Source organism: Podarcis tiliguerta, assembly GCF_965153285.1.
Source record: "Podarcis tiliguerta genome assembly, chromosome: 3".
Classification (NCBI taxonomy): domain Eukaryota; kingdom Metazoa; phylum Chordata; class Lepidosauria; order Squamata; family Lacertidae; genus Podarcis; species Podarcis tiliguerta.
The window spans coordinates 95,347,465-95,359,697 of NC_139536.1; the positions used below are offsets into that span (position 1 = coordinate 95,347,465).

Sequence of the window (12,233 nt, forward strand, 5' to 3'; positions counted from 1 at the left end):
TCCGGCATATTCTAATGTAAATATCTATGCAAAGCATAAAAGCAATATGTAACTAAGGTCTCAGAATAGTTATACAAGGTGTTTCCTCAGAGCACTGTTTCCTAGGGGGAGAGTGAAGGGAAGCCTGCAAAACTGCCTTTTCCTTTTGCATGATATCATTTTATCCTTTAATTAGGAAAATAACTTTTCCTTTGGAACCTTCCCCCCCCCCCCAGAAGCAGCTTAAAAATAGTAGAACACCGTTAGGAGAAAAAAAAATAAAGAAAAGTATATCAAAACATTTTCATGAGATTTTCAGTGCACTCAATAACCAAATATAAAAGTGAACTTTGAGCACAAAACAAGACATTAAAAGCACTATATACAGTTTGGAGTTATCTATGCAGTTGAAAGTGTCTGCTGAATTTAAATGTCTGCTAAAACATCTCTCATGCTGTAAACTGTTCTCTTGTGGCCTTCTTTCAGTTCTTCCCATGAAAACAGTGGCATTGTGACTGGCGAAAGGTACTTACTAAAATGGAGTGTTCCCCTTGGGCATGTGGACGTTATAGAGTATGGGAGCAATGAAGGTCAAGATGAAAATTGCAGATTCCCTCCCCAACATTCCTCTGAGAATATTGCTGTTAATGCCAAGCCAAGTAAGTATCAGCTAGTATTTTCTTATGGCTACTCCTTTCTCATTGTTCGTGAGTTGGTGGAGTGCTTTCCTTTATGTCATTACCATACCACAAGTTATTCTTTTATGTTAATATTTGGAAGCATGGCTCCCCAGCTCTAATGTTTAGAAAGTGTGATCATCTTGGCGTAATTTGATATTATGCAACACTCCTATTGTGAAAACTACAAATACCCAGTCTGCCTAAGTTGAACTGGCAGCCACTGGTGAAGCTGATGTCTAGTGAGTAATACTGACATATTCTGAAATTTGTGTTCCAGTGTCAGTGGACTAAGCACAGTTTTCAGACAATGGAGTATTTGGATAAATAAGCACTTGGTTTGGTCACATTGATCTCAGATGACTAAAAGTTAGTTGGGGTGGGGTATAGCGTCTCAAAAAATTACTGTGAGCTAAAAAAATGAGGACATTTTCATGTTGAGCAGATCTAGAGGTCTGTAAGTACTTCACATCTGCCACAACAAACATGTGTTTTATGTTATACCAGGCACCTTGTATGAAATCCACTCTTCCTGGTGTAGTTTAAAGTAGTCTACATTGTGTGTGCACTGCTTCATAGAAGCATTTGACAATACTGAGTGTGCCCCGTGCCCTATGACTTCTCAGTTGCAACTGTACCGCCTGTATAATGTATTATTAACCTGTGAAACTTGCAGAGCTTCTGAAGCAGGTGCACATGTTGTCTGGGTAAGACTCAGTGTTGGAATACTTCCACCAGATATGAAGGATTGTATCAACTGACTTTAATACCCACCCATATGCTGGAAGCAGGCTCTTACAGGCTTTTCTCATTTTAGGACTAAAACTTGGAGCCAACCTTTCTTTTAAAAACAACAAAAGTGAACTAGTTTCTGTTCATTCTGGAAAAAATAAAGAACAAGCATTTATTTGCCTAGGCAGGCAAATTATGTGACCCATGAGAGCAGCAAAATAACCAGACTGTGATGGGATGGTAAAGGTAAAGGTACCCCTGCCCGTGCGGGCCAGTCGTGTCCGACTCTAGGGTTGTGCGCTCATCTCACTTAAGAGGCCGGGAGCCAGCGCTGTCCGGAGACACTTCCGGGTCATGTGGCCAGCGTGACGAAGCTGCTCTGGCGAGCCAGCACCAGCGCAGCACACGGAAATGCCGTTTACCTTCCCGCTATAAAGCGGTACCTATTTATCTACTTGCACTTAGGGGTGCTTTCGAACTGTTAGGTGGGCAGGAGCTGGGACCGAAAGATGGGAGCTCATCCCGCCGCGGGGATTCGAACCGCCAACCATACGATCGGCAAGTCCTAGGCACTGAGGTTTTACCCACAGCTCCACCCGCATCCCTTGTGTTAGGATGAAATCAGGCCAATTTTTTATTGACAGCAGCAGGCAGGGCAAGGGTGCGCATGGCATTGGATCCCAGGATCAGTTCATCATTCCACAAGCCCCATGTTGATGAAATGGATTAGCTGGGTTTGGATCGCTCCAAACTTATACTATGGGACTCGGCCAGTGTTGAACCTTGCAAGCCAAGCAAGCAAGGTCTCACTGGGGAACCAGGGTGCAGATTCCAACCAGATACCGAACTCACGTTTAGGTTTGCCGTGGTCAATCCTCCCCTTGGGCCCCTTATGGGCCCCTTATGGGGGCTCCCTATACTATGTTGATCCTGCCCAATGCCATTTCTGCCATCATACAAAACAATGTTCTTCCGCCTAACAACGGAAAGCCATATTTTCACTGAGGGAAAACCAAGTGCCTATCAGGTTGAGGGGGGGGGGGGATTATTTCCAGCCCTGTCAACCAGTGACCTAAAATTGCGGGTGGGTGGGCAGGAAGCTCTCAAAGCAAAATGTCTGTGAGCTCCAGGGGAAGCAGCCTTATATAGGGTTTCCTCTCCCCTCTTCAGCAAGGGCTCAAGGGACAGATTTTTCTCATGAGCCCATCACACAGAGTAGATATTGCGCAAAACCATGCCCAGTATTTTGCTGCAATCCATGGGCCACAGCGCAGCCGGGCAAAGGCATCCCATGCTTATTGGGCACGGAACAGGGCTTTCAATCCTTCAACCCATCTTGTACCACAGTTCTTTAAAGGTTGACCAGGTTTATTGACAAATGAGTACTAACTAATGTGGACAGCTTCTGGTTTCCATAGGAACACTGAGGATCAAACCAGATACCCATTTGGTTTTCAACCCCCATCATGCATTGCTCACATTGAAAGTGCAAAATGTATAGAAAGGAAGTTATGCTGTTGACCCTGCCCTGGTGTTGCATGACTTTTCCTGCCCACAACATCCATGCATTTGTGTGGGTATCTGAGATAGGGGAACCTTCACACTTAAGTCTATGTCAGGCTTCCTCAAACTCGGCCTTCCAGATGTTTTGAGACTGCAATTCCCATCATCCCTGACCACTGGTCCTGCTGCTAGAGATCATGGGAGTTGTAGGCCAAAAACATCTGGAGGGCCCAGGTTGAGGAAGCCTGGTCTATGTGATCCTGGAACTCTGGTGAGACATTGTTTTCAGCTGTGATTAACCGGACACCAATGGAAGGTAACAAGCAGATATGAAGGAGTTGAAAAGGCACTCCTAGGTCTATATAAATGGCTGTCTGCCTCCACAGATTTATCTAATCCTTTTAAAAAAGTTATTTGAAATTGTGGTGATGGTATTCCATCTTGTGATAGTCAGTTCCTTGAGTTTATAATTAACAGTCTATAATTGTGTGAAGAATTACTTTCTTTTGTCAGTCCCCAGTTTGCTGCTGATCTGCTTCATTGGCTGACCCTAAATACCTGTTGCTACGAAAGAGAATTTTTCCTCCACTTTTGCCATCTTGTTAGGCTTAACTCTTAAGGAAGTAAACAGCTTCATCGTTTACTTGTCCTTTTCTGTACCGTCTGCAGCTTGAACTGAGAATGGGAGACAGGAAATTGTTCTAACTGCATTTAAGAGTATTAAGTTCTTAAGGATTACCTCGTCTAAGACAGCTCAGAAAAAATGTGTTTATATGTTTTATAAAAGTAACCTTAGTATGTAACGAACAACCTTGTTGTGAATTGTTAATTGATGGTGATTTGTGTCCTTGGCTTGAATCACCCATACAGCATTTGTCTATTTTCTCTTCAATAATCTCAACCCTACAAAATCATTTCTTTGTAGGGAGAGAGGTTGTTGCAATACCGTCCTTACACTGTCTGGCTTCTACAACTTTACATTTCATTTTACCTTTGGTTAATTGTATCAAGTGATATGGCAAGATAATAGATTTTAGTTAGAACTGCGTTTTGAGGATTTTGAATCCCTCTTTATCCCTCCTGTAAATATCACATAAAGAATGAAAAAACCGTTCAAGAGGCATTTTGGAGAGAGGGGCAAATATAGAATTAACATCCTCTGCAACAGCAAATTAATTCTAAAATGGAGAGCTGAGCCAAAATACTTCCAGAACTCATGCCTGCATTTAATGTGAGGAAAGCTGAACTATGGCATCTGTAAATTAATACTCCCTGATGCCCAGCTTGTTGTTTATATGTATCCCATGTATATGTTCAAATTGGAACCTCTTTGCATTGTGAAATCTGCTTCATAGGTTTATCTGGAACCGCTGTGCTAAGCAAACTCCAGTCCTTCTCTTCTTCCTGCACCCAGTTTGTTTGTTCAACTGTTGTCTTGGGTGTTTGGGGGGGCGGCGGCGTTGGGAAGCTTTTGGAGGTAGTCATGGAAACGGCAACCGTGCTAGTTCCAACTCAAAGTGAACGACAAGTGAAATGACTATTGTTGGGGGTGGTACAGATGTAAAGAGCTTTGCTTACATAACAGAAATGTGCAGGAAGTTTGGAGAGCAGCAGGAGCTATAAATAAAACTTGGCTGCTTTATCACTGGCTTTGACATTAATAATGAATCTGTAGAGCCAGGAGTTTGGTGATCAACATCTAAATCACCACCGAGGCTTTTTCTTTCTCATTTAGCTAAGCCTCTGGTGCATTTTTTGTTTGTTTCTTTTTCACAAACAGCACCAGGCTTTGTTTTTTTAATATATTTTTTAAAAGTGTATTTGAAGATACTTGATAAGGTGAAAAGCTGGAATTATCCTCTTTTTTGGCCGATTTGTGATATTGTACAATATAAGCCTTGATTTGGGGGGGGGGGGGAGAAGGAAGAGAAGCATGCAAATTGACAAATCTGTATATACATTCGTAATAACTGTGTTAATATTTTTTGACACTTGGAATGAAAATGAAATAAAAAAATTATCCAGAAAAAGCCCTCCTTCCCCATATAAAACTTTTAAGAGAGGACCGAAGGCTTCACTTTGTTTAACTGTTCTGGGGTACAGTCAAGTGAGTTGGTTTCCTTCTCTCTCCTGCTCTTTCCCTTAGTCCCCCTTCTCCACCTCCATCTTTATTTTGTTTTGAGGCAGGATCTCAGGGAAACACAACCTTGTGTGTCCCTCTCCAAGTGTTCACTCAAACAGCCTTCTGCAATAAGTAGAGGTTTAATAAATAAATAATCAATGCAAATAAAATATGCAGTGTCGCAGTTGCCCCCAGTTCCCAACCAGCTCCTGATCTACAATGCTCCTCTGGAGAAGAAGATATCTCTTTCTACCCCACCACTTTGGGATGAGTGATATCTCTATATGGTACCATTTCCTTCTCTAATGTTTTTCTCCTTTTTTGAAACACCCCAATCAAGTTACCTGTGCTTGTCTGCCAATGACGTTGACATATCTCCAGATATATAGGTATTGTAAATAATTCTGGGCGGTGGGATTTCAACCGGTGCCTCTCTTAGCAGCTGTGATCTATGTCAAACCTTTCATCACTATTTGGCTGCTTAAGCTTCTCATTTAGGCAAAATCGAGATCCGTATTTGGGCTTTAAAGTTTGGGCCCAAATTTTATAGCAACGTATAGTTGCTGTAGCTGCTGTTCCTTCTCTGTCGCACAGATTTAGAACAGCGGCATCTTCACCCACCACCCACAACAGTCATTCTGTATTGTACTAAATTAGCTGTAGGCCTCATCTGGGTTTTTACAGCTTTTCCTCACCCTTGCAGCCCTTCGTTCTTGCGTGTTTTGTTCTGTTGCTTGATTACAGTACAAGCAGATGGCTCAGTAGGCAGAATCAAGACATGCACACTTGCCCGTGCAAGAACCGTAGCCGCCTTGTCGCATCATGCCCTACCATCCTTCACAGCATTATTCACAATTGACATCACCTTCAAGCACACAATTGACTTTGTGTTTCATCTCAAGAATACTGCATATTGTCAGGAAAGTCTTCTCTTCCTATGTTGTCTGTTGCATTGGGCGCGTGAGTATACTGAATTGTCAGATTGATGCGCAGGAAGGCTGTGGTCAGATCTGGGCAAAAGGTCAAGTGCTATCTACTGATATCAAATGCTCCTAGGTCCTCAAGCGTTACTCTTTCTTTAGGGGGTTTTAGTACTTCTGTTTCCAAGTTGCTTAGTTAACGGCTTTTGCAATTATTACATGTAAGGTAAAGGTACCCCTGACCGTTTGTCCGCAGACAGCTTCCGGGTCATGTGGCCAGCATGACTAAGCCGCTTCTGGTGAACCAGAGCAGCACACAGAAACACCGTTTACCTTCCCGCTGGAGTGGTACCTATTTATCTACTCACACTTTGATGTGCTTTCGAACTGCTAGGTGGGCAGGAGCTGGGACTGAACAACAGGAGCTCACCCCATCACGGGGATTCAAACTGCCGACCTTCTGATCGGCAAGCCCTAAGCTTTGTGGTTTAGACCACAGCACCACCCGCGTCCCTTTCCTATTACATGTAGGTGCAGCTATTAAATAGAGCAAGTGCCTGACAATGTCTTAAGGATAAAACAGGTGTTGTCACATAATTCTCCATGCAGAAGGGACACTAGTGCCACCCCCCTGCTCACTGGAAACTTAAGGTAATATTTTTCCGGCACTCTCACCTTTTTGGAAAAAACGTGTTCTCACTCTCTCTCCCATCACATGCAAACACAAGGCTGTGTTATTATTTGACAGAACTGGAACATTGGAAAGGAAGTGAACTTTCACTTCTGACTTTATTCTCCTTCCTCCAAGGTTTCTGTTTTGTTCTGAGAGAAAAAGCTGCAAGCCCAGGGTTCAGGCATCAGGAGAAACCTGGGACTCAGCTACTTAGACCAAATGCCGTGTTTTAAATGTGTTATGACACCAGATGGTGCTGCAGAGTTTGATCCTTTGGCAGTGTGGTTTTGCATTATGAGCTTTACAGTGCGTTTCCTGAAAACAGTTTTTGCTGGCTTGTTACCTGCAATTGACACAAGATAAGCTAAAGAGCTTAGTAAACAAGCTTTGTAGTAAATAATATATAAGAGGGGACAGTATGTAAATGACTTAAAGCAGGGGTATATCTGTCCCCATCTGTATGTTTCCAGTGGGAGGAGCGTAGAAAGAGGATGATGTTTTTCAGTTTGACAAACTACAAAGCTTGATGACTAAGCTTTTTAACAACGAAACGTTGGATTGCCGGAACAACGTCCGAGCACGGAACCACTGGTATATCACAAGTGGACTCTTTATTACTGCATTTGTAATTGTTCAAGATAAAAAATTATTTTGTAAAGAGAAGAAATGAGCACTGAACCACTGATATATTACAAGTCAACTCTCTATTTACTGTGTTTGCTATTATTTCAGATAAAACCTATTTGGGAAAGAAACTACTTTTGCCATTTTTATGGACGTTTGTTGTTTGTTTACAGAGAGTTGCCTTGGTGATATTATCTTGTGTCGATTGCAGTAGTCATTGTATCACCACCCTGTTCGTTGACTTGTTACCTGGCAGTGCAGCAGGAGCAGGGGAGGCGAGGTGCAGAGAGAGAACATTTCGAAAATGTGCACTATAGCATGCTGCATGTTCACATTAAACTACAGTGGACCCCCTGGTTATGAATTTAATTCATTTCGGGGGTCTGTGTGTACCCCGAAAAATCAGTAACCAGAGGCGCTGCTTCTGTGCACGTGTGCAACACGATAGTGCACTTCTGCGCATGCGTGAATGGCGAAACCCAGAAGAATACACTTCTGGGTTTGCCGCTTTCGCAACCCGAAGATTACGTATCCAGAGCGGTATGTAACCCGAAGGTCCACTGTATAGTTTTTAGCTGTGGTTTCATGTGACATGTGAACTAGGCCAATATCATCCTTGGGGGATAGCTGCTTCCACTTCTCATGCTCCACTCTCCTGCCTCAGGAGTCTTCATAAAGGAGCAGCTGCCAAGGCACCTGTGAGACCTTTTTGTCAGGAGTTCAGCCTACACTTGAGTAGGACTCTGGCAGAGACACATGCCCAACTGGCATGTTCCCTCCCTCCTGGGCGATCGTTCAAGAGCTTCATAAGCTTTCTTCAGCCCGAACATCACAGCGACTGATGCCAACCGACACCGGCACACATAGGAATCCGCAGAGTTTGCGCAGCATGTGCATGACAGACCTCAGCAACTCAGCATTTTGGCTAATCTACTTTATTTACATATAAACACACACAGAGCACTGCAACATGGCTCCCTCTCTCTCTCTCTAGCATCAGACAGCAAAGAGAAATTGAACAAAGGACAATAGTCCCACAGTAACACAAACATCCTGTCTTCGTCACTTCCTGCTCTTCCCATGTGAAAGACAACAACACCATGACTGCAAGCATGGATCAGGAATTCTAACACTTTTGAGTCAAGCCTTCCTTCCCTCCTTTTTCTACTTCTAGCTTTTTGAGCTCATCAAGCCTGGTGGTTTTTTGTTGTTGTTTTTTGTGAGTGGATTCTGTAACATGCCATTGACACAATAATAGTACAGTGGTGGAACAGTCATGCACATCATTCTTCCGCACATCATTCCGCACATCATTTCTACTCTTTTAGCTGTTCTGAAACACTTGTCCAATGTTACTGCATTATTCTTGCCTGGAAGAGCACTCCTACACAACAAAAACCATACCACACATTTGTGGTATATAAAGCTACCAGGATTTCATCAGGAAGTTGCAAGACATGCAGTGGTTGGAAATGAAGCCGTATATCTGCCCTGCATCTTTTTCAGACGGAAGCAGGATGAGAAGTGAGATTGTGTATAACTGCCCCATACCATCTTGAGCGTAATTCATCATGAAGGCACAATAAAAAGAAAGTCTGGAAGGTAGAAGTTGGGGTGGATGTGCTAGATACTAATGCAGCTACTTTGAGATAGTGTGAATTGATCTATTGGTTAAACTTTATGATAATTTTATTTTTATATATTTTGTGTGAACCCAGCGTTTTGCTTACTATTTCTGCTGTAGGCAGATGCCAAAGAAACAGGTCACCATTTAATTGAAAAAGCAGCAAGTGATGGGAACTTAATCTGCAAGTCTCTTGCAATTATGCAGTTTCTCCTCACATTTTAATGTTGCTGGTACTTTAATGCATTAAGAATTGGCTGGGTTGTTGTCTGTAAGTATCAGTGTAGCCTGGCTCTTCCGTTCATTTTCAAATGTGGTTTAATCAGTATGCTTGTTGATTTTCAGCGGAGAATATCACAAACAAAAGGTACCCAATTTAACGCAGTCTGTTTTGCAGGGGAATTTCCAGCTTAAGAGGAAAGTCTGTATTTTGTTAACGCGAATGAACTAAACCATTCTTCTTTGTAGCTGAAATAAAGGATGCTGTTCTTGTGTCTTTGTCCATAAAGCTAGCTGTGGCAACTCCTACTATCCTCTTGTATGTGTATAACTGCATGTTTTCAATGTGTTTCAGACAAGCTTTATATGGGACCAGGGCAACTGTACCACGATTTGCAGAATCTATTACACGATTTGAATGTAGTTGGCCAAATCAGTCAACTAATAGGCAGTCTTAAAGGAAACTACCAGGTAATAATAACTCATAAAGATTGAGTTGATTCTCAGATATGCTTTCCTGTTAGCTAAAGAAGTTTTTGATGTGAAAGTGTGTGCCCAAGCACATATACTCTGTTCATACCCTCAATTAATTGGTTTACCATTAAATGTTTTAACTTCAGAGTTGTAAGCAGATTCTATATGCCTTACTGATCTTGTTTTACTCCGCTTCTCTTAAGTTTGAGTTGCAGCATATTCTCACCTTTTGGTTTGATGTGGAAGCACACCAAACTGCAAGTTGCAGTTTATTTATTTTTAGGAAATATTGCCATACAATGACGGTGCATGTCGGTGGTGTTATTGATAGTTAAGTTGTTTTAATACAAAACACTGTACTGTCTCACCAATTAAGCACTTAGCCAAGACACTTAAAAAAATTATTTGGTTTTTCATTTGGCTGTTTGTTATACTTTGTGTATTTGTGAAAGCTCCCCTCAGACACAAATTACACATGATGGTGCCAGGTCGATGCCATCCCATTCAGGTCTGCCCTAATCACTTCTAAAATGGAAGGTGTAGTTGCAGTGTGGTCAGTGGCGTAGCGTGGGGGTGCAGGGGGGGCCGGCCACACCGGGCGCAACATCTGGGGGGGGGGCGCTCGCACTCGCAACTCTCTGCCCCTACCTGGCTCACTCTCTCTCACTGCAGTGCTGGCTGTGCGAATCCGATCCGAGCCGCCGGGTCGCCGCCCACTGTGGAGGGGAGGGTGCCAGGCGTGCAGTGCGGTGCGGAGAGAGAGTGAGGGACTATCTGGGGGAGGGACAGTGCAGTGGGGGGGGGGCGCAAATTACTTGCCTTGCCCCGGGTGCTGACAACCCACGCTACGCCACTGAGTGTGGTACAAGGGATTGTGGGTGGCCATACTGATTCAATCACCTTGTTGTCACTCTTTCTCTGGAGACCCCAACTCCTAAATGCTTTGCTCTCAGCTTTTGCTACCTAGTTACTTGAGGGGGGGGGGAGGAATTATTTTTTCCATTGTAGATGTACTTAGGGTGTAAGTACTTCCATTGTAGATGTACTTATTTCCCCAAGAAATAACTAATTGGGGAAATAACTAATTAAGAGCCCCATATGTGTGTCTTTTTAGAAAAGTTCCATTTGAGAGCTGGAGCAGTTGAAGGCAGAAAAGCAGGGAAGGGTTGCCTGAGACAGTTTCGTGCTCCAAATTGTGCTCCCTCCAAATATATTTTCCTTAGGGGGTATTCATACTAACTAGGCATTAAGTCTTACTGCTTTTCTTGTGGCTCAGGCTGCTAGTGTCTATCATGCTGAGCTAGGGGTGCTAGTGGTAGAGAGAAACCGGAAGCATAAACTGAAAATAAACTTGGTGTCCTTCTTCTTTTCTTTTCCCCTTTCCATCAGAATTTAAATCAATCAGTGGCACATGACTGGACCTCAGGTTTACAAAAGCTTATTTTGAAAAAAGAAGACGAAATCAGAGCTGCAGACCGCTGTAGGATTCAACTTCAGCTTCCAGGAAAGCAGGACAAGTTAGTAGTGATCTAGCGCTGTTTGCAAGGGTGTTGTTGCAGGGTAGCAGTAGCTGCTGCCAAGCACCCAGACAGTGGGTTGTAGAGCCTCCACCCAGAACGGGCACCGTGGGAGAGGGAGAGTGTTCTCTTTCTTCTGAAGGCTGCTCCAGAGTTGTGATGGAAGAAGCAAGATGCAGTTGGGTTGTGAAGGAAATGCAGGTTCTGGTGGTAGGGGAGGAGACCATGGCTGTGTACACGCATGGCAGTTAAAGTGGACTCAATGCATCCCATGTGTGCATGTTCTTCATGTCATCCATGTGACTTTGTCCTCATCCAAATGGCAGCCTGCACTCCCCTCTCCCACCCATTTAATTCCGATTTTCCCGATCTGCGAGCAATGGGGTAATGTTGAGAAAAGGTCCAACATAAAATTTCAAGTTACTCAACTGTGAGAATTTAGTTCATGTGACACTTATAACCTAGAAAGCCTTGTTTTCTTTCCACCAAGAGAATGGGTTGAAGCCCTTAGTTGTTGCTTTCTTTTTCTTTCCCCCCTAACAGATCAGGACGGCCTACTTTCTTTACAGCGGTGTTCAATACATTCACACCCGCCATCAAACAATCTTGGATCAATAATTTACAAATGGCTAAACTTGCTCTTGGTAAGATTTAGTTTTAGCATGCTCCAAGCAGCTTTATAATAAATAGTATATGCATATTGGCTTCTGGTTAACAAATTAATATTTGCTAGAAGGTGGTAATTTGTGTCTTTTGAACTAGATATATATGCCCCTCTCCCCACATGTGCATGCACACAAACACACACACAGAATTTTATGATTTCCACCAATTGTTCCCAACAGAAGGAAAATAAGCCATGCCAGGTCCAGGGCTTGGGTAGTTTGTCCCCCTTTCTGAGGACATGGTGGATGAACAGAAGAGTGGCTCCCCTTTGCCTCAGCCTATATTGTTAAGGCAAGGGCTTTGGAGGTTCCCATGGCAACTTTGAGGCCTTCACAAGCCTGAATCTGCCTCCCTGAGGCTGGACTTTTCTACCCCCAGGAAGGGAGATCTGAAACCTATGATATCTTGATATCTTGCCATGAACCACATGATTTCAGCCCAAGTATTTTACCTTTTTAATGATTTTAATGCATTCAAATTGTCACGCACTACAAACTTAACCC

The 12,233-nt window shown here is 43.2% G+C and overlaps 1 protein-coding gene across 8 annotated transcripts in view; it reads left to right on the top strand.

The window, feature by feature from the left end:
* Positions 1-12,233, top strand: part of ARHGEF10 (Rho guanine nucleotide exchange factor 10) — a 92,673-nt gene that overhangs the window by 46,592 nt on the left and 33,848 nt on the right. For all 8 annotated transcript variants that reach the window (XM_083431436.1, XM_083431439.1, XM_083431441.1 and 5 more), the window contains 4 exons: positions 466-638; positions 9,429-9,544; positions 10,937-11,064; positions 11,608-11,708. In XM_083431436.1, coding sequence (XP_083287562.1) covers positions 466-638; positions 9,429-9,544; positions 10,937-11,064; positions 11,608-11,708 — 518 coding nt within the window. The remainder of the gene's footprint in view (positions 1-465; positions 639-9,428; positions 9,545-10,936; positions 11,065-11,607; positions 11,709-12,233) is intronic.